At 50.4% G+C, this 26,064-nt stretch overlaps 1 protein-coding gene across 2 annotated transcripts; it reads right to left on the bottom strand.

Moving 5' to 3' along the window:
* Positions 1-13,188: 13,188 nt before the first annotated feature.
* LOC117701470 (sorting nexin-33) lies at positions 13,189-24,932 on the bottom strand. Of its 2 annotated transcripts, XM_034493145.2 has the most exons (3): positions 24,189-24,932; positions 22,254-24,101; positions 13,189-15,223 (listed from the first exon to the last, which is right to left on the bottom strand). In XM_034493145.2, exons 2-3 carry the CDS (start codon positions 23,722-23,724, stop codon positions 14,970-14,972), a joined length of 1,725 nt encoding a protein of 574 aa, XP_034349036.1. In that variant the 5' UTR covers positions 23,725-24,101; positions 24,189-24,932; the 3' UTR covers positions 13,189-14,969. The 2 variants fall into 2 exon arrangements, with proteins under 2 accessions (XP_034349036.1, XP_034349035.1); XM_034493144.2 differs by having other exon boundaries at positions 22,254-24,932.
* Positions 24,933-26,064: the final 1,132 nt, after the last annotated feature.

Here is a 26,064-nt window from a genome sequence, read left to right as displayed (position 1 = left end):
AGCATCCCCATATAACATAGCTCTACCTTGCCACTCCCAGGAAGTTAAGGCTGGCTCCTCAGGGCCTTGCTATCATGAGCCAGGTCTCCACCCAGAGTTAGGAGATTCCCTGAAAGTGTAAGCAGAGATGTGGGTGACAAACCTGCCAGGCAGGATCTGCCCTCATCTCCTGTTTCCCCTAGAGGACTGACAACACCCTCTGTTCACACAGCCTGCCCTGCCCTGCCCCCAGGCACTGGCACAGGCTGACACAGCTCTGCTGCTCTGAGCCTGGACTAGGTGGTAAGCTGGTACCCAGACATTGGGCCCACAGCCATGCTAGGACCTGACTCTTTCACGACACAGCTGAAGACTGAACACAACAGGGGGGTGTGTGTGTGTGTGTGTGTGTGTGTGTGTGTGTGTGTGTTTGACCCTTTCAGATATACTCCTAAAACTTAAGGGTGGAGTTCCATCCCCTCTACTAAAAAGCTCACAGAAGCTGGAGATACAGCTTAGTGGTAGGATGATGGTTGGAAAGATGTCTCAGTGGTTAAGAGAGCCAGGTCTGATTCCCAACACCCACTTGGTGGCTCAGAACTAACTGTAACTCCAGTTCTAGGGATCCAACACCCTCCTCTGCCTTCGGTGGGCACCAGGCATACACATGGCACACAAACATACATGTAGGCAAAAGATCCATGTACTTAAAGATTAAACCTATAAAACAAAAAAACATAAAAAGACAAAGTACATTATCTTCTCCTTTCCTAAGGAGCTTGTTCCTCGTAGGCTCTGGAGACAGACAGGAACTTGATCTGCGAACAATGTTTTAAGGTGTTGAAAACTTCACCCTCTCTTTTTTTTTTTTATACACACATACACAAACACACGCGGTTATATATGTGAACATGGGTTTTCTCATAACATTTGGACACACAATACAGAGGACCGGTGCTTGTCTAGATAATATACAACCCATGGAAAATGTATACACGGTTTGGGGTTTGGAGCATGTACCCTTTGCCTGTGGGCCCTCCCAAAGGCCTAGGAGCTACGGGGTCAGGACAGCCTACCCTTTAAAGGACCTATACCAACATCATATAGATGTTGAAAAGAAAAGGCCATTTATTTGGTGGCGGGGCATGCCTTTAATCACAGCACTTGAGAGGCAAAGGCTGATGAAACTCTGAGTTCAAGGCAAATCTGGTCTATAGAGAGTGTGCCAAGACAGCCAGGGCTACAGAGAAATCTTATCTCAAAAAAAAAAATAGGAGGAGGAAGAAAAGGAAAAGAAAAAGAGGAGGAGGAGGAGAGGAGGAGGGACCCCCATGGGTGTAAGAAGGGCTTTCCACAGGGGTTCAGATCTCCCGATCTCTAGAAGCCCAGCTTGGAAACTGCCTATTGCTTCTTAAGAATCTAAAGAAGGGAACCCTTTAAAAGCTGGCCCTTTAAGTGCGGTTGCTATGGCAATTGTGCAGTTCACTGAGTTAGAACACTCATCTTCCAAAATGAAGCCGGAGAAGTGCTTCTTCCAACTTCAGCCTAACCTCCCCTGACCAATAGAAACTGCTAAAGCACCTGGCATCTTCCTCACTTTCCAAAAGATACAACTCTTTAAAGGAGTGATGGTCCCAGGGCCGAGCTCCAGATTCTTTGGTTGGGTCCCTTTCCTGTGCACAACATGGGAGGAGTCCTGGCAAGCAGATACGGTTGTCCTGATGTCCATCTTGCCCTGGGTCCCCTCCCAGTAAGTGCTCTCCTGTGCACTTTGCAGTTACCCCTAAGATTATTCAGGTCTTGGCACAATAAGCCGAGGTTGCTGAGGTAGTTACAAATAGAAATCCACTTAACCCTTCCTGAAGAAGCCCAGACATTCCAAAAAGTAACTAGGGAACTATGATGTGTTTGTGCCTCAAGCCAGTGAAGATGGCCAATTAGAAGTTCAGAATGGGAGGGCTAGCTGACTCTTGTCTGCTCCCTTCTCCTCTGACAGACAGCTGGGCATTTCCATTGAAGTGAGAGCAGGCAGCCACAGGAATTGAGCGTGTTCCCATCCTCAGCGTAATGAATCATAGTCTTTAACTGATGGCTGCTGTCCTCATAAAGGGCGTCACCTCCTCAGAGGGCCTCCTGTGGCCATCAAGATAATGAGTGGGTTGAACTGTGTTCCTTTCCATTTCAGATGTGAAACAACCCTTTGGCTAAATCGAGTGGTAACCAAGAAAAAGACTTTTCTACATAAACAGGAGTGAGACTGGGGCTGGAGATCTTTTGTCCCCAGACCTGAGCGTTATTAGCCAGAGGCTAAATCTATTCCCAAGACAACATTATGGCACCCTGTCGGGCAGTTTGCAGAGGACTCCCAATGCCCAGGTTCTGGGTCCTGATGGTGCAGATGAAATGGGTTATCCTCTTTGCTGCTCAAAGTCCTCTGTAGGCTAATAGCATCATTACTTGTGAACTTGTTAGAAATAAAGGACAGGACAGGCAGTGGTGGTACACGCCTTTAATCCCAGCACTTGGGAGGCAGAGGCAGGAGGATCAGGAGATCGAGACCAGCCTGGGCTGTATCTTAAAAATAAAGAAAAGAAATGAAGAACCGGGTTGGGCTACAGCTCAGTGGCAGAGCCTTCGCCAAAGCAGTTATGTAAAGCTCTAGGTTGCAGAGGGGAAATGAAGACTCCCGGGCTCTTCCCCAGATGGCCCGACATGAGTGAGATTTTAACAAGACCACAAGCAATCGCGACACACACTGCACAATAAAATTTATGGTGCATTGAAGACCACTCCTCAACCTGGAGCTAGCTCATTATATTGAGGGTCTGGAGCTAGGCAGGTCACAGTAGCACAGTCAGTAGCTGGTCAGGAAGGAGTCAGGCCATACAACCTGTCCAAATGTTTTGACTTATACCTCATGATGCCATCTGTCCTTCCGTGCACATTTATAAACTCCTGCCTCAGGGTAGGGTTCTAACCACGGGGCACTCCACCAAGATCAAGAGAAGGAGAGTGTGTAGAGATGGCTGGCAACCAGGTCTGATCTGGTGGAGGGCCTCCAGGAAAGAGTCCACTCCAACTCTTACCTCCCAAAGGCCAGCCCCTGGGCTAGTGCAGCAGTCCCAAACACACTGCCTTCTGCAGCTGGGCAGGTCCCACCTACCAGTGAGGACCGAGATCGCTGGACAAAGTCACCAGCCGCTGCTCGTCTCGAAAGCCTCTGCCTGGAATAGACGATAAAACTTATCAGAGAAGAGGAGATAGTCCATGCAGACTTCTCCATCCGAGACCCAGTGGGTAGCCAGCCATAATGGCACACGCTGTAATTCCATTACTTGGAAATCCAAGGAAGGGGGACCTCAAATTCCAGACCAGCCTGGGCTACCCAGTGAGATACCATCTCAAAACCAAACAGTGCAACTGAGGCTGTTTCACTGTCCTTCCTGGCCCGGGAAGGAATATCTGGCTGGGTGACTCCCACCCTGTGTGTTGTCCTGGTGCAGAAAGAGACTTGGCCTTCCCCATTCCCTTCTCTGAGTTGCTGAGTGTCTAGCCCAGGCAAAGGCTCAACACTTGTCCTTGTAGTAAACATTGGTTAGTTCTGTACATCCCGTCAAAGTAGAGTCCAGTCTGCCCCAGTCACTGATGCCCAGCGCGTACTGGTTTGCAGTAAACAGCTCCTGCTAAAATATAGCACTTGCTTTTCCACAGAGATGCCTCAAACCAAAAGACCTTTGGCTCCAACGTCCCCATGCTCCCACTTTGAGAATGGCTTTGATTCCTTTGACTGCCCCACCCCCAGGGGTATTGATTGGGCTCCAACTGCTACCTTGTTACCAGGAGCTCTGCAAGCACCCAGGCAGGTAGAGCACTACAATCCGAATTTCTCTCTGAGAGTCTGCTTCTCACCCCCAGCCCCACGCCAAACTCCACTACCCCCCCCCACTCATCATGGCTCCCTCCTACTCACTGTCTATGAACTCTGTGTGCAAAACATGTTTACAAATCTTTCATGGGAGCTCACCATATTGAGACAGAAGCCATTAAAGTGATGCAGGAGGCAAACAAACCAGGACCCCCTCTCCTGCTCAGACATTGCTTGTGCAGAACCTCTAGGTTCCATGAGTCCCTGCCCCAGCAAGGCTGTCCATTCTGAAGGACTCACTGAGACCAAGTGCAGGGTAAAGAACAGACCCAAGGTGGCCTTACCTCTCCCTCCCAGAGGGTCTTGCAGTCATCCTTCCCAGAGAAGAGTGTCTTGCCCATAGTTGTACAGTGACTCGCTGGCAGAGTTGGGCCTCTTCAGGCTGTAAGCACCAAACACCGCCAGCATCGCATTTCAGTTGGCTTCCTGGTAAAGAGGCTCCTGGGGCAAGTGCAGTGGACAAGGGACACACCAGAGACCTTCAAGAGAGCCCAAGCACAATAGGAGAACGCCCAAACCCTATTGATACCTGTCAGAGAAAGTAGGGCCACTCTTAGAAGGTAAGACAGACACAGGCTAGACTGAAGACTACTCTTGACTCTGCCTATGGGCATAGCAAGACCTAGACAAGAAGTTTCTATACCCTCAGAGAGGTTCTGCTCTTCTGTTCAAGACTGCCCAGAAAACAAGATGGCTCCACTGGGAAAGATGCCTACTACCAAGCCAGAAAACCTGAGGTGTCACAAATACACAGCCACACACACACACAGCCACACACACACACAGCAAGAGCCACACACACACACAGCCACACACACACACAGCCACCTACCCCCATGTACTCCTCAACACCCACTCACCCTCTCAGTTTGATCCCTGGGACCCACATGGTAGAAGGAGAGAACTGTCTCTGCAAGCTGTCCTCTGACCTCCCACACATGAACAAAAGTTGTAACTTTTTTTCTAAATAATTTATTTCATTTTATTTCATATACATTGATGTGAGGGTGTCAGATTCCCCTGGAACTGGAGTTACAGACAGTTGTGAGCCGCCACATAGGTACTGAACATTGAACCCAGATCCTCTAGAAGAGCAGCCGGTGCTCTTAATAGCAGAGTCATCTCTCTAGCCCCCATGATTTTTTTTTTCAAAGTTCATCTCAGTATCAGGGGACTGACTCCATAAATGGAAAGGAGGAGGGCCAGGGACAGTGACTGCTTCCTGAAGAACTTGTACAAGCCCACTCACCTGTTCTAATTCAAGACAGGGTAGCTGGGCGGAGGTTGTTCTCAATCTAGGAGAACTCGGGTCTAGCAGAACTGAGTCTAACCCTTGCTTCCACTTTCATCCCACTCCCCATCTCTACCTGGATCTGTGACAGACCAGCTCCCACCACCTCCCAACTTTCCCTGGATCTCAGGGGTGTCTGCCCTGACCCCTGTGTCTGACACCTCTGGCCCATTGTTGATGTTTCTTCATGTGCTGGGAAGCCCACGCTGAGAGGCACATCCTTGGCAGCCTGTAAGATTTCAAACATTTTAGCTCTGCCCGGCTCTGCCAATGAGTTGCTGTGTGGCTGTAGGAGAGTTACTCCCCATCTCTGGGCCTAAGGCTGAGTCCCATCAGGAACTTTGGGAACCAAACTGAAAATCTGTGTGTCCCTGGTCTGACAGAGTGTAGACCATGGAAGGCGTCTGTGATGAAGCAGATCTTTGTTGCCATCAACCTTTCAGGGAAAAAAAAATCCTTTAAGGTGTGGGACTAGTGTGGTGTTGGGGTGTCGATGAGTCTCCAGGACAGTCTTTGCTGGGCAACTGAGATGCTGTTGCTCAGCTCCAACAACCACAGCAAGAGTCAACAGGATGGGACATGGCCGTCCTTCCTACAAATATGCTCTAAATCCTACCCAGCTGATGCTGGCCCGGCTAGGTGGGGCTTCAAGGCTGGAGAGGAGTTCTCCTGGTTGGTTCTGCTGGTTGGAGATAGCAGATAATTAAAGAATGATAGGGCCAGGTAGTGGTGGCACACGCCTTTAATCCCAGCACTTGGGAGGCAGAGACAGGTGGATTTCTGAGACAGGTGGATTTCTGAGTTCGAGGCCAGCCTGGTCTACAGAGTGAGTTCCAGGACAGCCAGGGCTACACAGAGAAACCCTGTCTTGAAAAACCAAAAAAAAAAAAAAAAAAAATCCACACAAACAAATAACAACAAAATGACAGGACAGGACAGGAGGGAGCTCTCTGGGCTGGGAAAGGCCAGGGTACACCTCCCTCCCTTCTCATGCCTGACTGAGAGAGGGAAATACACCCGAGTGAGTCACTGGGGCTTGGGGGGTGTGGGAGATGATGTCAGGAAGGAGGCATGCTCTCAGCCACCAGCTGCGCTGATGGCAGCACACACAAGCCGGTGAGCACATACTCACAGGACTGTCGCATGCTCCATGCACATGCATGTGCAGAGTCTCACGGTAGTGCCAGGGACATGATAACCACGGTCTCCACATGCACTGTCTTGAGGAGAGCTGACATCCCTGCAGACGTCCAGAGTCACTTGCTCTGAGCAAGGTACTGTGTTAGACATGAGCTATAGCAGTGAACAAGCTAGACAAACAAAGCAGACCTGGCCTCCAGGTTGTCCCAGCATCCCTCAGTCCCTGCCTGGTATACCCAGCCCCCAACCCTGAATTTTCCATCCCCAGGGCTGTGCCCTCTTTCCCCAGAGGCTCTTCCCTATATCATCCAGATATTTTGGTCTCTCTCTCTCTCTCTCTCTCTCTCTCTCCCTTTCTTCCTCCCCCTCCCTCTCTCTCCTCTTTCTCCATCCTCTCTCTTCTTCCCTCTCTCCTTCTTTCTCTCTCCCTCCTCTCTTTCTCCCTCTTTCTTTCTCTCCCTTCTTCTTCTTCTTCTTCTTCTTCTTCTTCTTCTTCTTCTTCTTCTTCTTCTTCCTCTCTCTCTCTCTCTCTCTCTCTCTCTCTCTCTCTCTCTCTCTCTCCCTTCCTTCCCTACCCACCCCATAGTGACTTTCCTAGCCTCCTTTGGGGCCACTGAACTCTCTCCAGAACAGCTTCCAAGAAACCCTCATTTAATATAATCTAATCTGGCTCAAATTGGCTCATTTCACTGGCAGAGAAATAACGTATCACTAAGCACCACTCCAAGTCTAGCCCTGAGTTCCAAGGTAAAGTATTGGGCTTTGTAGGCTGGGAACAGGAGCTTTATGGCTATGAAAGACAAAGGTCACTGAACATCGATATCTGGTATGTACACAAACCACACAGAAGAAAGAGCACACACTCTGGATATCTGGAACCTATCTTCCTTGCCTCGCTGTTCCCCATGGATGACCCCCACCCAGACTCACTGCCATCTCTCCAGCTTACCCCCAGCACTAACAAGACCCATTTCTCCTTATTCCCTGACAGCTCTGTTTGCCCCTGCATTGTCTCCTGGAGAAAAAGTGTTCACAATTATTTTTGTTCATTGTTTTGTTTTGTTTTGTTTGTTTTAGAGACAGGCTCTTGCCACAGAACTTAAGCTGGTGGCCCTGGAACTCACTATATAACCCTAATTGCTTCAAATTGTCAGTAATCCTTCTGCCTTAACCTCCAGTGCACACCTCCCCCGACCCCCAAAAGCCTTTGCCTCCCCAGGTTCACTTGACTCTGACTGTTCTTAAAGGAGTCCTGCTCCTGCCTCCAGTTTGCTTCCCTTGGCCTCTTCTGTCCACAAACAGACCTTCCCACACACCAGCCTGAGGCCCTATAGAAAAACGATCATTCAACAAATATTTGTCTAGCACTGTCTGTGGGTCAAACTCTGCTCTTCTGCCTGCTGCCATGAAGGCGGGGCCTCAGCACACGGTCTGGATTGTACAGGAAGGTTACACGTCTCACACAAGTGACTCAGTGCCCCTAAGCTACTGTCTGCTGGAGCTTGTTAGCAAACCTAGGCAAATCAGCAGGATTTAGCCTAAGGTACACACAGTAAGACTAAAAGCTAGCTACTGATGTACACTCAGGCCTGCCTTGGCTGGCTGGCTGAGAAATATCACACCTGGGAAAGTAATATTGTCCACACTCCTAACCCTGTGGTTCTTACAATCATAACCAGTGTTGGGCTAATATGGGGGAAGCTGAAACTGAATGGTGACCATGTCTATGGTCATCTCATGAATCCGTCCATGAGAGACCTGGATATGAGTTTGAGTCTCTTCACTCTCGGGTACGCTGTACTGTGTGTTCTGATGTATGTGATGGCCAGTGACCCCGAAGACCATCCCACCTGGACTGTGGGTACCATAATGTCCAGCAACTGCTCACTATAGGGAGGTGAGGACCCAAGGCCTGGGGGCTGGTGGCAGACTTAGCCCCTGGTCCAGCCATGTTGTCTATGGCTTTCGGCTTTAAGGGACTTCCCCGATTTATCTTCTCACCTAGGAAGCAGGATGCCAGAGTTCTTGACACTGCCACTCTCCAAAGCTGCTTTGGCTCCACCCAAGGCCAATAATATCAGCCACTCCCCAAAGAGGGCTTACTGTGAGAGATCTGCCCATTGGATACATTTAGAATTCTCCCAACAGCCACCTGGTATATACAGGGGATATATACAAGGGAATCAGAAGCCTGGAGCAACTAAGAATGTCAGTGCAGCAAGTACTAGGTACCTGAGCGCCCTGCCTCTGGTGGTGGAGGAAAAGGAGCCAGGGCCTGTGGCTGCCTGGGGAACAGCAAGATTGCACGGTGGCATCAATCTTGTTGCTCCTACTCAGAGCACTTCTGACAAAAGGCAGCAAAGTGGCTTGGGTCCCTCTGCACACCAGCTAGCCTCCAGCGACTGCCTTAGACACTACCCACTTAACTCAGCACAGATGGCCCAAGTAGCTCAGGCTAGGTACTGTCTCACTCTGGTCCTTTTCCTCTGTAATGCTGATCATCTAGCTGTGAAACGATGACCTTCCGGTGTTCTGGACAAGTGTAGAGGCTTCAGAGAGGTTGAGATTCAAGGGGGCGGGACTTCCACCCCCTTCTCAGGGGTATTCTCAGAATACCAAGGAAGTTGCATGGACTGTCAGCAGTCTCCAGAGCCTTCTATGCTGTGGAATGGTGACCATGAGCCACAAAGTGGGCCACAGGCTACACAGAGGGACCTTCGCTACCTCCCCACATAGGAGCAACAGAAGAAGAGAAAGACCATGCTCATGGAGCCTAAAGTTGGGTATCATGAGGTCAGGTATAGGACAGGGAGCATCCACTGCCACCGGGACCAGCTACAGCCATGACGCCAGAGCCAGTTATATAAGAAACAACCAACAGCATTGCTATTCAGAGCCAAGGAAAAGAGAAAAGCAACGAGAGAAGAAAAACGATGAAGAAAAAAAAAATCAAAGTGAATTTTTAAATTAAATATCTACAGGTTCTACAGGTGCAAACGCTGTCAAATGGTAAACCCAATCCTTTTTTTTTTGTTTGTTTGTTTGTTTGTTTTGTTTTTTGTTTTTTTGGGTTTTTTTTTTTTTTTTTTTTTTTTTTTTTTTTTGAGACAGGGTTTCTCTGTATAGCCCTAGCTGTCCTGGAACTCACTCTGTAGACCAGGCTGGTCTCGAACTCAGAAATCCGCCTGTCTCTGCCTCCCAAGTGCTGGGATAAAAGGCGTGCGCCACCGCCCAGCAAACCTAATCCTTTAATGTGGAACAAACTTGAATATGTGGGATTCAGCTTTTCTGGCACCAAGATGCAAAAGGTCTTCAAATGTGTCAACCCCTAACTTATCTACAGCCCCTAGAAAAGGAGGCTTCCCCACGGTATTTGAGATTCTTTTTCTACCATGTGGGAGAACAGAGAGAAGCCCAAGGCAGGCTAAGCCAGGTGTGGTGGTTCACCTCTGTAAACCCAGCACTCCAAAGGCAGAGAACGCACTGCCGTGAGCTCAAGGCCAATTTGAGCTACAGTTTAAGATTCTGTCTAGGCTTGGTAGTGGTGGCACACCCCTTTAATTCCGGGACTCAGAAGGCAACGGCAGGTGGATTTCTGAGTTTGAGGCCAGCCTCGTCTACAGAGTGAGTTCCAGAACAGCCAGGGCTACACAGAGAAACCCTGTCTCAAAACAAACAAAGATCCTTTCTCGGGACAAAACATGAAAGATGAGTTAGCTTCCTCAGTCACTTCTACTTGTGAACAGCCCAAGGCAGAAAGATGTCTGCCATATAGTGTGTCTTTCCTTTTTCACACCCCTAGGGGTGCAGAGTGTACAGAGGGACTTCTCCTCAGCCTCACCCAACCCTTAACTCCCTCACCTCTCACCAGCCTCCTGTTCCACCACATTTCAAAAGCAGGGATCTGCTCCCTGACATTTTTAGACATCAGTGAATTCACCAGCACCGCTTCAAGGAACAGAGCCAGGGCTGGGTTCATGAGAAGCCCCGCCTGGGCAAATCCTCTTCCCTCTGGCCGAGTCTGACTCCAGAATGAAATTGAGAGGCTGACCAGGACTGGCCCGTAGAACAAAGAGGCCACAGCTATGTGTCAGACATTGCTTTTTTTAAAACAGACTGAAATGCTCTGAGGTTTAACCAACAACAACAACAACAAAAAAAAAAAAAAAAAAAAAAAAAAAAAAAACCAAGAGAAAAACGTTTATGTTGAGCTATGTAGATCCATCCCCAGGGCTGGGTTTTGCAACCATCCTCCGAGCTTTAACTATGGGTGGTAAGTTCTGACATTTTTCTATAGTCTTCTTGCTAAGGCTAATAGCCTCCTCCTGCCCCTGTGGTAGGGAGAAGCCCAAGGGCAGTAGTTGGGAAGCAGGTTGGGGTGGGTGAGAGAGCTGTATAGGTTTGGCTTCTAGAGGTCTGAGTCAGTGGGGTAGGCAGGGTGGGCCCAGTCCACACATGCTCTTGGAGAACTGGGTACAGGAATGTTCCTCCCGCCCAGGAGCGGGCCCTGCCCACCGCACCCTGGCTCCTTTTCCTTAGACTTTGAAACTTGCAGACGGGAGATGCTCCAGAGCCTGGAACTGTGTTTGGTAGGTTCAGCCAGGGGCCTTCAGAACAGTCTGGTCCTTGAGGATTGGCTCAGGGTATCCAGAGCTGGGTTCTGGCTCCAAAGCATCCCCCAGCCTGCTGGATGAGGTGGTCAGGTAACACGTTCACTAGGATTCAGGGCCACTGACACTGTAATTGGAACTTGGTGCAGTGGGTTCAACTTGATTAGACACCCAGATGCTCTAAGCACATGTCTGTATGTGCTCTTGTAACTTGCTCTGCATCTGCTCACGAACACTGGACCTCTGTTTGGGCTGCTTGTCCCTCAAAGTTCTCTTGAATCTCTAATGAATTGCTCAAGGGGTCTATGAAGTGACACAGACGGCGTATACTTATGGACCACCTTTGTTTCATATGTGACTCTGGCTATGTAGGGCTGGCTGTTACTGTGTGCTGAAGACTGTGTTGTTAACTGTGTGGCAAAGTGGCTGAGACTTATCTGCAGACAGATGGCAACGCATGCGTGTTCATAGCTGTGAAAACATGACAGAGTGTGGCAGTGTGACCAAGGTGTGACTATGTAAGCACAAGAGCTCATGGTGTGTGAGTGGTCACAGTAGCCTTTGGGCAAGTGTATGGCTATGTGCATTTGTGTCTGTTTGTGGCAGTACATCTATGCAACCAAGGGACTGTGTCTAACGCTGCAGCAGTGCCACAACTATGGCACAGAGATAGATGCACAGCTCTCCTGTATCCTAGAGGCGGGCAGGATGCAGGCTGTCAGGTCTGCCTCCATCCCCCCATCTCTCTACATAAGCACAAAGCAGACTCCTTTTCCAGGATTGGGCCAAGATTGGGAACCCATGGGTCCCAACCCCCATCCCAGGTTCTGGTAGCTGCTTAGGACAGAAAGGGAGGCCTTGTTTTCCAACCCTCTCAGAGCAAAGTGAGAGAGGAAAGCTAGAGGCAGCTGGGCCCAGCTCAGTCTGGAACATCTGCCTGGCATGTGACTAAGGCCAACAAGCCCTGTCATCACAGTATCCCCCCCGCCCCCCCCCCCGCCACCCTGCTCCCTCAGTCTCCTCCTGGGGACACTCTGCCCAGCTCAGAATGATCACAAATTCCTCCAATGCACGGATAGAAACCAGAGACAGGGATTGTGACATCCCCATACACCTGCAACCAGCAAGAGACATTGGTGTTACCTGAAGCAGGTCTAGTCTATGCCTAGCCTTTACTTTCTCATTCTTTCTTTTTCTTACAGTGTTTCACTAGGTAGACCAGGCTGGCCTCATAGAGATCCATCTGCATCTATCTTTTGAGTGCTGGGATTAAGGGTGCGAGCCACTACATCTAGCCTCTAGCCTTCAGATTCTTTCAGATTCTCCTCCTAGGTCCAAGCCCTTTTGAGCCCCCACTGTCATGATTACAGGAAAGAGAGCTGGTTCCCTTCGCAGCAGAAGGGAATAGAAGGGCAAGGGTATTCCTTAGAGCAGGAAGTGTTAGCAGGGGGCTTTCCAGGCATCATGGGTTAAGAGGAACATTCCAGAGGCCTCAGGAAGGAGCCCTACCCCCACCCACCTCAGAGCCTTCCATACAGAAAACTACATGGAGGTCAAAGCAGAGAGAGAGGTTACAAATGAGACGTCAGTTCCTTTAACAGTAGGAAAATGAAGGCAGGCAGGGAGGGGAAAATTCCTCAGAAAGTCCCAAATCTGACCTAATTTTGGCCTAGAGCCAAGGGGCTCCATTCCAAAAGTTCCTGTGAGGACACCACGGACTAAATGAGGCCTATTCCTCACCCCTTGCCATGAGTTCCCGAGACTCTGACCTGACCAAAACCCTTCCTGGTGAACCTGACCCTCGAAAACACAACCTTGAGCCCCACCGCCTCCGAAAGAGAACCAGTTCAGTGTTTTTCCCATTTGTGAATTATGCCCAAGCATCAGGGCACTCCCATGGGTACAGAGGTGAGTCTTCTTTAAGTTCTAAAATGGGAGCCACTGCAGACTCCCAAGACTGACCAGTCTCTGCCTCTCCTGAGCCTGACGGGAGCTTTCCAGGGACAGCCCCTAGAACAGGCATCACCCGAGACTATGCTGGGTACAGTCTCATTCTGTTCTACAATCCTCAGCACAAACCCCTGCACATGACTTTACCCATTTTCGAGATGGGGAGGGGCTGGCATTATGGCTTAGTCAATAAAGTGCTTGCAGCATTAGCATGAGGACCGGAGTTCCAATCCCTACTATCTACATAAGTAAAAAGAACTTATGTAGATAGTACATAAGTACAAGTACAGAACTTGGGCATGACCACACATGTCTTTAATCACAGAACTGGAAGGCAGAGGCAGGTGGATCTCTGACTTTCAGGCTAGCCAAGACTACATATATACCGCTTGCCTGTTGTAATCCCAGCACTGGGGAGGCAGAGACAAGAGAATCCCTAGAGTTCACTGGTCAGTCAGCCTATCCCGATTAGTAAGTTCCAGACCAACAAGGACTCAAAATATTAGAAAGCAACTGAAAACATCCAACATGGACCTCTGGCCTCTGTGAGCAACTCCCCCAAGTGCATACACACACACACACATGAACATGCACACAAACACACACACTGAGGCACAGGAAAATGATGGAGAAGGCCCTGGTTGGAAGATACCATGTAATCAGCTGTAGGTGTGGGGTCCTCTACTGCCTCTGACCGGCATAGTCCTGTTTCTGTGTTTTTAAGTTACCGTGAATTGAGTTTTAGACCCACTAAGATCATTGAATCTAGTGCAGTGGGGCAGTTTGGGTCCTGTCACCCGACTCCCCAGCCCTCGGCAAATCTCAGTGCTTCCAGGACTCAAAAAGAAGAGGTTGTGCTTCCGTTAACTGTAAAAGGTTTATCAAGAAAAGAGTCAAGCAGCAGGACCTAGGAGCAGAACATGGCTTCCCAGGGAGGCAAGGGGGGGGGGGATCACTTTCCCAACAAGCTGCTGGGCCACACCCACACCTGAGGGATACAGGGCAGTAATTCCTGGAGGATGTAAACATAGGTGGGTGACTGCACAAACTGACCAGTGAGTCTGGCCACACATGGGGGTTGAGTTTTCAGTATCTTTCTGTCAGATTTCCCACTGTGCAACGGGAGTAATTTGAGAAGACCAAGCCACAGAAACAAAGGTGCCTGGATGTGCTAGGAGAATGGGGAGTCACTGCTGGTTACCTTTGAGAGTTCCCTCCAGAACTCCACCAGGGCCTAGTGCTCCCCGGATTGAGCACCTTGAGCCTAGAGAAGGGAAAGTTGTTGCATGGTCCCCTAAACAAGGAAAAGTAGGAGGGTCCCTCAACCAAGATATTGAAGAATCCAAGGCTTATAGGAGGGAGTTGGCCTGCAGTCCCTCCTGCAGAGGCATGGGTAGGGCAGGAAAACCAGGGACCACAGAGCAAGGATGATCCCTCCCCTCTGTCATATAGATCACAACCCACAGAGAGGACACCAAACTTGCTTTGGGAAAGTTAAGAGGAGGGACCACATAGCTCTTCTGCCCAAAGTGTCTTTCATTCCATTTACTGTCTTTTGCCGGTCCTTGTAATTCTTCCAGATATTGCTGGAATGTCACCTACTCCATGAAGTGTCCCCCTCCCCAACCCTCCCACCAGCAGAGTTCTGTGGTCCTTTGAGGAGTTTCCATGAATCTTTAAGTGTCACCTGTCATTCTGCATTGTCTGGTATCCATCTTGAAAAGAAGCAAGTTCCAGCCTTGGTCACCAATGTCTCAGCCAAGGCCACAGCAGTCTATGGAGTCCACGGAATGAACAGGGTGTGGTGGCCAGGTGACTGTGCACTATAGGCTCCCGAGAAGCTTGATCCTTGGGGACTGACCAGCAGCCCAGGCTTTGGCTCAGAGAACGATTCATCCATCTCTAAAGTCAGGGAAAGGTACTCCAGGGATACCCGGACTTATCAAAAGTCCCTTGTCTTCTCCTAGAAAGAACAGGCCACTCACCTCACCTGCCCTGGGCACCAGAGCCACCGCTAATGACAGGAGTGGGGTGGACAGGTGGGAAGAGGCCCTGCATAGCTGGACAGAGTCTGTCAGAGGTGGTCATACATGCGGAGGGTCTTCTCCAGCTGCTGGCCTACCCGCTGGTAGAAAAGGATCTGCTGACGCAGGTAGCTTTGCATCATGTGCTTGAAGTCGAGCTCACGGCGCTGGTGGAAATGGTTCATCTCGGCCTGCAGGGCGAAGCCTACCACTCGGCAGCGCCTGCGAATGCCATCTGCCTCTTCCTGAGCCATGCGGCCCTCATCACTCATGCGCTGGCTTTCCTTCACCTTAGCAAAGGCACCTGGCAGGACAGAGCACACAGGACAGGCAGGTTAGGGCTTGGCTCTCCCCTGTTTGTTCTCTGTATATCCCTATAGTCCCACACAGTGAGTGACAGCCATATCGGCTCCATTAAGAAAGGACTTCACCCATGAAGCCACCTGGCTGTCTCCATGAAGAACATCACAGGTCTCACTGTCTCCTATTTCAGTCCTGGTCTCACTCTTCCAAATAAAGCCTTCCCTGTGCCCTCTGACCTCTGAGACTTCCTGACATCTTCTGTCTTACTTCTCACACTCTGGCTGGCTGTCCCTAAAGTTGTGAGCTGGGTGATCCAAGGACTGTCATGCTCCTCTGTGTTCCACAGTTCTTACAAGGCCTGGCCCAGGCAGATGTAGACACGTCTGCTAAAATGACTCATCCTATCCTTGAGTAGCTGTGACAGTGACATCTCCCTGACTTGAGAGTCTATCTCACAGTATCCAAAGATATTCCCTAAGCTGGATGCTGCGCCTGGCTCTTCACTGCTTGCACATGACAGTCCACACCCGGTCCCTTGTCTGAGAGGCCTCTGGGAGTTGGCTCTTGCACATGTCACTTCCACAATGACACCATGTCCACCCAACCCGCCCAGTTCTTTCTATCTTACCCGTGCCTGCTGGATCCCTATCCATAATTGAAGGCCTAGATCAGGTTCCACTTCTATACCAAATTCTCCTCAGTGCCCCAGGCAGGAGGCCTCCCAATACACCTGTCTCCAGCCTGTTGTCATACTGCTGATTCTAAAAGAACACTTCAAAAGGCCACCTGGTATGTCTCCCTTACATACAATGGCTGCCCACTCCTCCTCACCCCTGCCCCCACAGAACCAGAGACTGTAGAGATAAGTAGGCCACAGATGGTGATAGAACTGGATAAACCTGAGCAGGGGGCTTAATCCGGGAGGACTGGGAAGAATCTACAAACAGTTAATAAATTCGGTTTTGAAATAAAGGCACACAACTAACTTTGCCTTTAAGCCAGTTGCTAAGAAGACAAAGCATTGTGTTAGTGCCTGGCACTCATTCTTCAAAGGACGAAAGGGAATTCCCAGTAAAAGAGAGACTTCATTCTTTTCCTTTTGTCCGTTGTTTTAAAATTTACTTCATTTTTGTATGTTGTACAGGAGAATGTCTGCATGTGAGTGCCAGTGCAGGCCAGAGACACTGGCTCCCTCTAGACCCCTGGAGTCACAGGCCGTAGTGAGCCGCCTGACATGGGTGCTGAGAACTGAACTTAGGTCCTCTGTAAGAGCAGCACGTGCGTTAGCCACGGAGCCATTTCTCCAGCCCTTCTTTTGTATTATTAAAATTTACTATTAAAAATCTTTCATTTTGTGTGTATGAGTGTTTGCCTACACAAATGTCTGTGCATCATGTGCTTGCCTGGTGCCGTTCGAGGGTGGCACAGAGCACAAGATCCTCTGGAAATGGAGTTATAGACAGTTGTGAGCTGCCATGTGGGTGCTGGGAGTTGTATCCAGGTCCCCTGGAAGAGCAGTCAGTGTTGAGTCATCTCTCCAGCCCTTCTTCTTCTTTTTTTTCTTTCTTTTTTTTTTTTTTAAAGATTTATTTATTGTATGTATGTGAGTACACTGTCCTGTCACTGTCTTCAGACACACCAGAAGAGGGCATCAGATTTCATTACAGATGGTTGTGAGCCACCATGTGGTTGCTGGGAATTGAACTCAGGACCTTTGGAAGAGCAGTCAGCGCTCTTAGCCACTGAGCCATCTCTCCAGCCCCCTTCTTTTGTTTTGATTTGTTTTTGTTTGTTTGTTTGTTTTGTTTTGTTTTGTTGTTGAGACAGGATCTCATGTAGACCAAGCTGATCTCAAACACATGTGTTCCTATACTTTGTTTATGTGATACTGAAGACTGAACCCAGGGTCTTGTGCATGCTCTGCAAGTACTCCACCAAATAAGACCCACCCCTGGCCCACGACACCTCTTCTATGCGGTACTCACGTTGCTGGAAATGTTCAAATGCACTTACGAGGCATTTCCTATCTGCCAGCGCTTTGCATGCTGGAAATAACTCCAGATGCCTTTATCAGAGACACCATCTCTACCAGTCAGCAAGAGGAGCTAATACCTCAAGTTTGGAGAGAGATACTTCCATAGTGCCCCAAATCTGTAACCCCCAGCTTTAACGTCACTCAGGCCTCTGAGACCTTCCCTCAGTTACCACCTGCCTCCTGGTCCATACTGACGGTCCAACCCTGGGCACAGGAGGGAACCCAGGAAGAGACTGCAGACCCGGGAAGATCCTCAAGGGTAGCTGTTCAGTATCATCACAATGACTATTTTAAGAAGAAACCAAGATCCTGAGAGGACTTATCTAGGGGCTCCCAACTCCCTTCCCATGAGTGGAGGGTGCCTGACCCTCCACATCTGGGGGATGGACAACATCTCTACGACAAAAATCCCATGTAAGGCCTTTAGACAGTGGATTCAAGGATCCAAGAAGGTCATAGTGGGTAGGAGGGACCATAAGAAATAAAAGATGGAGACAAAGAAAGTGAAGTTAAGCTTCAGCAAATAGAGTGTACCTGAAGCAGAGACCCAGAAGAAGCCTGAATTCCAAGTCTGGGAGCAGTGCTGGGAGATCAACACTCAAAGAAAGATTTTCTTGGGGCTGGAGAGATGGCTCAGTGGTTAAGAGGCTGAATCTCCTTCCAGGGGATCTGGGTTTCATTCCTAGCACCCACATGGCAGCTCACAACTGTATGTAATTCCAGTCTCAAAGGATTAAATGTTCTCTTCTAACCTCCACAGGTACCAGGCATGAATATGGTACAGATATATATATATATGTATATATATATACATATATATACGTATACGTATACATATATATGTGTGTGTGTGTGTGTGTATATATATAATATTTTTTTTTCAGGCAAAACACTCATATACATAAAATAATTTTTTTTTGTTTTTGTTTTTGTTTTTCGAGACAGAGTTTCTCTTCTCTGTGTAGCCCTGGCTGTCCTGGAACTCACTCTGTAGACCAGGCTGCCTTCGAACTCAGAAATCCACCTGCCTCTGCCTCCCAAGTGCTGGGATTAAAGGCGTGCGCCACCACCGCAAGTTAAATTTTTTTAAAGAAAGATTTTCATGTCCATGAAAATGACTTGAAGGATGACTAAAACCACTTTTGTTGATGAGATAGTGGCTCAAGAAGGAGCCTACTGAAATCACTAGGGATCCAGAGACAGGCAGGGCTTGGGGCAAAGGCTTCAGAAGGGGCAAGGAGAGGCAGAGGCCCCCACCCTGCTCTCCATCCGTGATGGTTTGAACGAGAATGGTACCCATAGGCTCATAGGCCTCTCATCTCCAGTTGGTGGAACTGTTAGGGAAGGATTAGGAGGTGTGGCCTCATTGCAGGAAGTATGACACGTGGGTGGGCTTTGAGGTTTCAAAAGTCCATGCCATTCCCAATTAGTTCTCTCTCCCCCCACCGCCCCCCTCATCCTTAGGGATGAGATGTAAGCTCTCAGCTACTGCTCCAGCAGCATCCCTGGCTGCGGCAACGCTCCTCACCATGGTGATAGTGAGCTCTAACCATTTGAAACTGTGAGCCCCAATAAATATTTTCTATTATCAAGCCGCCTTGGTCAGCAATAGAAAAGTAACTAAGACACCATCATTTCCTCACCTGGTGACTTAATTCTGGGGTCAAGACCAATGAAAGCTAAGGAGTTCCACTTGAGCAGGATGGTGTTGTGTGTGTCAAGAACACGCCTACGTTCCACTTAGGACTCAATGTGAGATTAACCAGGGTTGCCTCTGGCTTGGCATATTAGATCCCAGGGAAGAGGAGTGAGAGCTTGGAGACTCCCAGCTACGGAGTCTCAGGGTCCCAGGCATTTTTCCTACCCTCCCCCACTTAAAACTACCTATTCTAAACTCGGGGGCAGGAGGTCTAAGTCCTTATACAAGTTCTTACGCCTCCAGAAAACCACTGCTCTGGCTGGGCTGTCCCCAGACAGTATTACATGTGACGCTGCTGAAAAGTGCTTATAACAACAATGTGCCTTAAAGTTTCTACATCTGTGAAATGGGACAACAGCAGCACCAGCTCTGTAGGAACTGCGGTCTAACTGAATATGCATGAAGTGCCACTCCTTGCACCTATCATAGACTAGGACTCAGAATGCTTTATGCTTTGGTATGCAATTGACTCCCTGTATGTGTGTATGTACATATGGATGTATGCATGTGTGTGTGCATGCATGTTCATGTGGGTGTAGGAATGTATGTGCCATGGTGTCATACCATCACACGTCATTAAAAACAAAGCTAAACGAAGAGGAGGAAGAGGAGGGAAAAAGCAGCAGCTGCTGCTTAGGTGAAGAAAGGATTGGATGAGGAAAACATATCTTTACCCTAGTCAAGACTACCCTCCTTTACATAAGCCATGAGCTCCATGGCCCCTTGAGCATGCTCTCAGTGCCAGGCCTTTCTCAGGCACACAGAGCACAGAAACTGAGGTGGTACTGGAGAATTCAGCCCAAGCCTCCCTCCTTCCTTCCTCCTTTCCCTTCTGTATCATCGACCCCAATGGTCCAGCTCTCAGGAGGTTCCCTCTTCCACCTGCCTGATGCAGTAGATTCCAACATGCCTGGCCTTTGTGTCTTCTCTGCTCTCAAATCACCTCAACTCTGCTTACCTGTGAAACTGAAGGGACCATACCAGTGATTTAGTAACAGGGTCTTAGGATTGATCCCTAACCTTGCTGGCTCTCAGGAGAGGACTCTGGGTCCTGGCTTGCTCTGGGCAGTCACTACACCCCCACCACCCCCTTTTGTGACAGGATTGGGACAAGAAAAGCCATTACGAAGCTTTTCTTTCCCACAAATGCCCCACATGGGCAGAACAGGGTGGTGAGCTGAGCTCAGCTCCAGTCAGACTCTGTGTCACAGCAATATGGTGTCTTAGGGAGAAACTCTCCAAGGTCACCTCATACGGGAGGTCCCTTCAAGCCTGGTTTCCTGATTCCCCAGCCTGGGCCTCCCTTAACTGTTCCCTCTCCTGCTCACCATTGGTTCAAATGTCTAGATGGGATAGACGGAACCCGGGACCAAACGTCCTGTTACTTTCTTTTCTCTGAGGAAAGCCTCTGTCCACAAGGCTAGATCAGGATACGCTCAAGCTGCGGTTTCCAAAAGCCTGCCAGTTCTCCTCCAAGCTCTCCTCTGGCACTCAGGACAGGCCTCAGAAGCTAGAGTAAGCAGGGCTAGCACTGCAGTGGGGCGATTCAGGAAAATGAAGGCAAGCAGCATCTACTTCAGGGTCTCCCCAGCTCCTGAATCTAAGAAACACCTCAAGTAGAGACTGAGACATGGTCTCTCCTACCTTTCTACCTATCTGAGGTAAAACAGACAATGTGGCTTTCCTCCTGTCTTCTTCGATGAGAGCCTGGGAGCACCGGGTGTGTGGATACGTGGTTGCCCTCTTGCCCCAACTCTGCCCTAAGTGGGAGTTTCTAGCCACTGAGTTTGGGCAGCTGTTTAATCACTATGCCCAGCCTCTTGCTGCCCACACAATAACATGCCATCCAAGGAGCTGGTTGAACCAGCTTTCCCAGGCCCAGCACAGTGTGTGGCTCTACTTCCGCACAGGGAGGTACGAGCCCTGCCAGGCTGGGCCCCTGCTACCAGTTATCTCCTGTGCCCCGAATGCAAAGGCAGATTTGTGGGACCGGCCTGAGGCCAGGGCAGGCTTTCCCCAGAAGCCTCTACCTCAAAAGCCATAGAAATTAAGGTCTTGGAGGGCAAAGGCTCTTCCCAACCAGGGACACAAGACAAACTGGATGGATGCAAAGCTGGGCTAGAACTCAGGCTTTGAAATCCTGAGGCTGAAAGGAGGAGAAAGGTAGGTGGAGATGTGAGAGTTGAGCAAACAAAAGAGAAGGAGAAGGTGAAGGGGGACAGCCACCTTCCCAATTAGGACAGGGGCCTAGGTGTGGGGGTAACCTACTTGTTCTCTATATTAAAGTCAGAGGGCTGCCCAGAGCAAAACTCCCTGACCTCAGGGCCTAGGGTCCTGGGAGCCAGCCCCACGCCCTGCATATATTTCTCCTGAGTTACTAGCCCTAGGGAGGACCACACCTCTGTCTTGATATCTGCCTTCCCTAAGTCCCAGGACTCAGCCCCTGGCTCAATCCTTATGCAAGAGAAGCCCAGCTTGGGAAGTAGGAGATAGATTGGTCCATGTGAACAGAGCCCTGGAGACCCCTGGTTGTGCCCCCCCCCAACCCCCACCCAGCTGACTGCCCCATGTGACCCAGGATGAGTCATTTCACTGGCAGTTCCTTAACAGTTCCAGCAGCAACAGGCAAGGGCTCATCCTGTCCCTCCCCTGTACCAGGGACCATGAGAACTGAAAACGTGATGGGCCTGGAAGGCTGCCAATATTGCCAGTATGAATGTGTCCTTGGGGAGCTGGAGGGAGGAAGGGATAGTGCTGGCTGAGCCAGACTTGTGTGCAACCACTCTCCTGTGGACAGACTTCATCTGCCAAAAGGAGGGCAGATAGTGGCTATCAGTGCAGTGATAGTGGCTAGCAGACAGGGCAGAGAGGGAGTCTGTACTCAGATGCTGTGAAGAGAGAGCCTCTGAGAGGGGAAAGACAACCTGCAGTGTGTCTTACCTGTGTCTTGGTCCTCCTTGAACCCATGGGTTCATCTAAGACAAGACCTGGGATCTGGTTATCTCTGTGTTCCCAGAACTCAGAGTAATACCTTGGGGTTACATGCGTGATGGGGTCAATGAGACACAGAAAAAAAAAAAAAAAAACGGAATGGATAAGAGGCATACACAGAGCTCTGTGAGAACACAGACCAAAGCTATCCACACCATCCCTCTGCCCACAATAGCACTCTCCAGAGAACCGTCTGAACACACTTGCTGAGCAGCGAAGGAGACGGAGACAGGAAAGTGTGATGAGCTGTCCTTAGTCCAGGCTGTCCCATATTCCCAGGGGCCAGAAGACTTACGCAGGGCTTACCTTTCTGCAGGTGGATAATGTCAGGGAAGTTGGAGAGTAGGCCCTGGTAGAGAGACAAAGTGTCAAGCATTTGGAAGAGGTCATGCTTAGGTTGTTCAGCAAACATCTCGCCAACAGTTTCATAGGTCCGGCCAGTGTGAGAGATGGCATTATTGAGAGCCTCAGACCTAAAGGGAGGGTCCATCTGGAAGGCATGGCTAATGGCCTGGAAGGCACTGCCGAGCTTCTGGAACTCCTTACGGAAGCCACCCACGTGCTTCCGTACCAGCTCTGCCGCCACAGTGCTAAGCTGCAGGACGCTGTCATCCATCTTCTTACTGAAAGCCTTGAATGTATCCACGCGGTCCTCTACATCCTGCAGATCCTGGTGCTCTGTGGGGATCTGGAAGGTGAGCAGAAAACTGGCACCCACCATCTCATCCTTCTCTGCTCGGCGTTTACCCATCTTCCACTGCTTGTCATCCAGGCAGCTGAGGAAGTGCTGGAAGCCCTCGTACTGGGAGAGCACAGGGTGGCTGGTCATGTGGTCCATCCAAAGGATGAGCCTCCGTTTGCGCTTCTCAATGAAGTCCTCCTCAAAGCGGCCTGTGGCCTGCTTCTCAGGCAGGTGGGGCACTGAGATCACTGTGAACTTGTGCAGAAGGCGGTTGTAGAGCCAGTCAAAGTGTTTGTAGCGCCGGTAGACAGGCGAGCCAGCATGGGTGGGTGTAAGCTTGTAGGAGATGTAACTTTTAATGCCTTTGAACTTGGTCTGTTTGGTAGGGTCCTCTATGGAGCAGGCAAATGGGTGGGGGTTGGCCTTCCACTGAGGGCCTCGTGGGCCCATCTCAATGGGGTATGTCTCTGCAATCTTGGCCATCATGGGCACATCACCAAGGATGAAGGCCTCCACCCCAGAGCGTACAAAGCATGAGAAACGATTAAGGTTCCGTCCTACCACACTTCCCCGCTTGGCGGACGCCAGACTGTCCTGTCTTTCCAGGGGTGCCTTGGGTCGGAAAGCCATATGCTGGTTGGGGTAGGCACCCGGATAGGAGAGGTTGAGTGGAGGGTGCCCATTGGTACCTAGACCACCAGCCAGTGGCTCTTCCACCACTGTGCATCCGTCATCCCAGTCATCCCAGTCATCATCATCATCATCCTCAAAGCTTCCTTGGTTTGAGAGGTAGCCGCTGCCCCCACCACTTCTGGCTGGACTGGCCATACTAGGGCTGCTATACAAACTCACCTGGGTGCCCAGGGAGCCTGCAGGGATGTTGGAATAATCCACATGGTTGGTGTTGATGCCAGGACGGACAATCTCAACATAAGAGGCAGGGAAGAGCCCTGTCTCCCCACGGCTGTTCTGTCCCTGCAGCCAGCCGTCCAGTGAGGTCTCACTGAAGATAACCAGGTCTTCATCCTGCTGGATACTGATTTCCTCCTTGTTCTCACTGTGGAAATCATAGAGGGCTCGGCCTTTCAGTGCCATGGCTAGGCTATCTGTTAGGTCAAGACTGGGAGGAAAATGCCTTGCCCAGACCCGGAATGTTCAGCAGGGTGTCCTCCAAAAAAGTACTTGCAGTTCCAAGTCTAGGGTGCCCTACCAAGCCCCTTGGGCAGGGTCTCAGCATGCACAGATGTTGCCTAGCTGCCTTTTGGTCAAAGAAGTGTCTATGGTCCAGAAACTGCCTTGGGATATCTGCCTGTAAGCAGGGAGGAGTTGGTCATGGCCACAGTCTTTCTCCCCTCCCTTTGCAGCCCCTGAAAAGGACCGAGTCTCTCCCTCCTCACGCACCAAGCAGAAAAGTCAAATGACTTGGAGAAAACAGCTCTACTAGAATGCAACGGACACTTTCCACTGGAACACTGGTGGACAACAGAAGAGAATTACCCTCGGACCACGATCCCAGGAACGCAGGCAAGGTTCTGCCTCCCCTGGCTCTCGGCTCTTACTGGCTGCCTGCTCCGGCTTTGGGAGGCTCTCACATTCCTCTGGAGATCTGTTCCTTCCTCCTTCCTCTCTCCTCTCGGGCCACTGCGTCTTCAAGAATCCAGAAAATCCAAGAGGGGCAAGGAGAATAACAGCAGAATCCTGAACCAATTCCAAGGGTGGATGTGTCCGGCCTCCAAACGAGCCAGGCCAGGAAAACAAGGGCCAAAGCTTGCACAACCGGCCGATAACTACCTCGACCTAGGGGGTGCGACCCCGTCTCCACCCGCTCTGGTGCCCTCTTCCCGCCCTGCAAAAGTCCAGCCCCCACCCCTAGATAACAAGGGAGCGCGACAAGCGGCACAGAGGACTTCTGGCCTCTTTCTCTCAGTGCCTCTTTTGTTTGCCTAATTCCTCGGCAGTTTCGGAGTACGAAGCTGACCCGGATCGGAATCCCAGAACCCCCGTCCAGAAGTAACGCTAGTAGAAACCTCCACCATCACCGCCCCCGCCCCTGATGAGCCCCCAAACACTCAACAGCAATCGGTAGATAGAGCTCTGTCGAATAGATGGTGTGGCCGGGTGTTTGTCCGTCCGTCCGTAGGTTCGTTCTCCCCGATGCCCTCTGGATCCGACCCGAGAGGGACTAGCTGAGTAGCTGAGCCCCCAGCCTCTGGCTTCCTTACCCTTCACTTGCAGCCCTTCAGCGCTGCCAGCAGGAAGCCAGATCCAAAACAAACAAACACCCTCCCTTCAAAAAAGAAAAAAGAAAACAAAAAAAAAAGAAAAAGAAAGAAAGAAAAGAGAAAAGGGGAGGGGAGGAGTCCAGGAGGTGGCGTTCCGAGGAAGGAGGTTAAAGCTGTAGGGGAGGTAAGGGGTGGAGAAAGAGAGGGAGGGAGGAATGAGGGAGGGAAAGCAGGCTACGGAATTCAACAAACTCTACCGCACTTCCGTGCGTCCTGGCCGGGCAGGGACCGCACAGCTCCGCCCTCCCGCGGCCAGGGTGCCACCGCCGGCCTTCCGCTCACTTTCCTTCTGGCGGGTGCCCTCCCTTTCTCGGGTTCAGTCCGGGTGGCCGGGATCCAGGAAATGGACCCGGGAGTCGGGGAGCTGCGAGCTTTCAGCAGCCGAGTAGTAGCCGGCGCCCAGAGCCGCTTCTCGCCCGGGTTGGAGCGCCGCGCGGGGGAGCTCGCCAGCCGCTGCCGAGCTTCGCCTCCTGGACTTGGTCATCCATCTGCCTTTTCCGTGACGCAAGTGCAGGAAAACTCCGAAAGTTTGTGGAGCGCGGAGTGGCAAGGAGGGAGCTAAAGGCTAGGAGAACCGCCCGGCTGCAGGGAAGCAGAGCTGAGGACTCCCTTTTCCAACCTCCTTTTCCGCCTCGCGTGCTCCGGTCCGTCTAGGGGCTAACACAGCTCTGGGATTGTTCTCAGAGGGTGGAGGCAGCAAACTGCGACCTTGGTGTCCCGCATGTGATAACCGACGCTGTGAACCTGATCATGAGAGGAGCCCTTCTGCCTTCGGCAGCTCCCGGAGGCGGGGGGGGGGGGGGGCCTGGGGGGGGATCATAAGACCACATACTTCTGCAGTGACAAGTAACAAAAGTTAGGCACAGTCGGGTTCTGGGTTGCTTTGTCCTTTCGAGGGAGCCGGATCTTCCATTCAGGCCAGCAGCAAATAGCAAGGAGAGAGGAGAGGAGAGAGGAGTGGTCTGGTGTATAGACTCTTCGGCTTCCAGGATTTGACCCTCCAGATTATGCAAAATGAGGTGAACTCTATTTAAGATAGGAATTGTACTGAACTCCTGAGCGAAAATCAACAGTTGGATTGCTGCTGTGCCCCTCTGGTTTTTAATTCACAGTCTATCTCATACTTAAGTTATATATTCCAAACAAAAAATGA

Source organism: Arvicanthis niloticus, unplaced genomic scaffold (genome assembly GCF_011762505.2).
Source record: "Arvicanthis niloticus isolate mArvNil1 unplaced genomic scaffold, mArvNil1.pat.X pat_scaffold_1126_arrow_ctg1, whole genome shotgun sequence".
Lineage (NCBI taxonomy): Eukaryota > Metazoa > Chordata > Mammalia > Rodentia > Muridae > Arvicanthis > Arvicanthis niloticus.
Note: the sequence above shows the minus strand (reverse complement) of the source record. Positions and strands in the feature narration are given on the sequence as shown.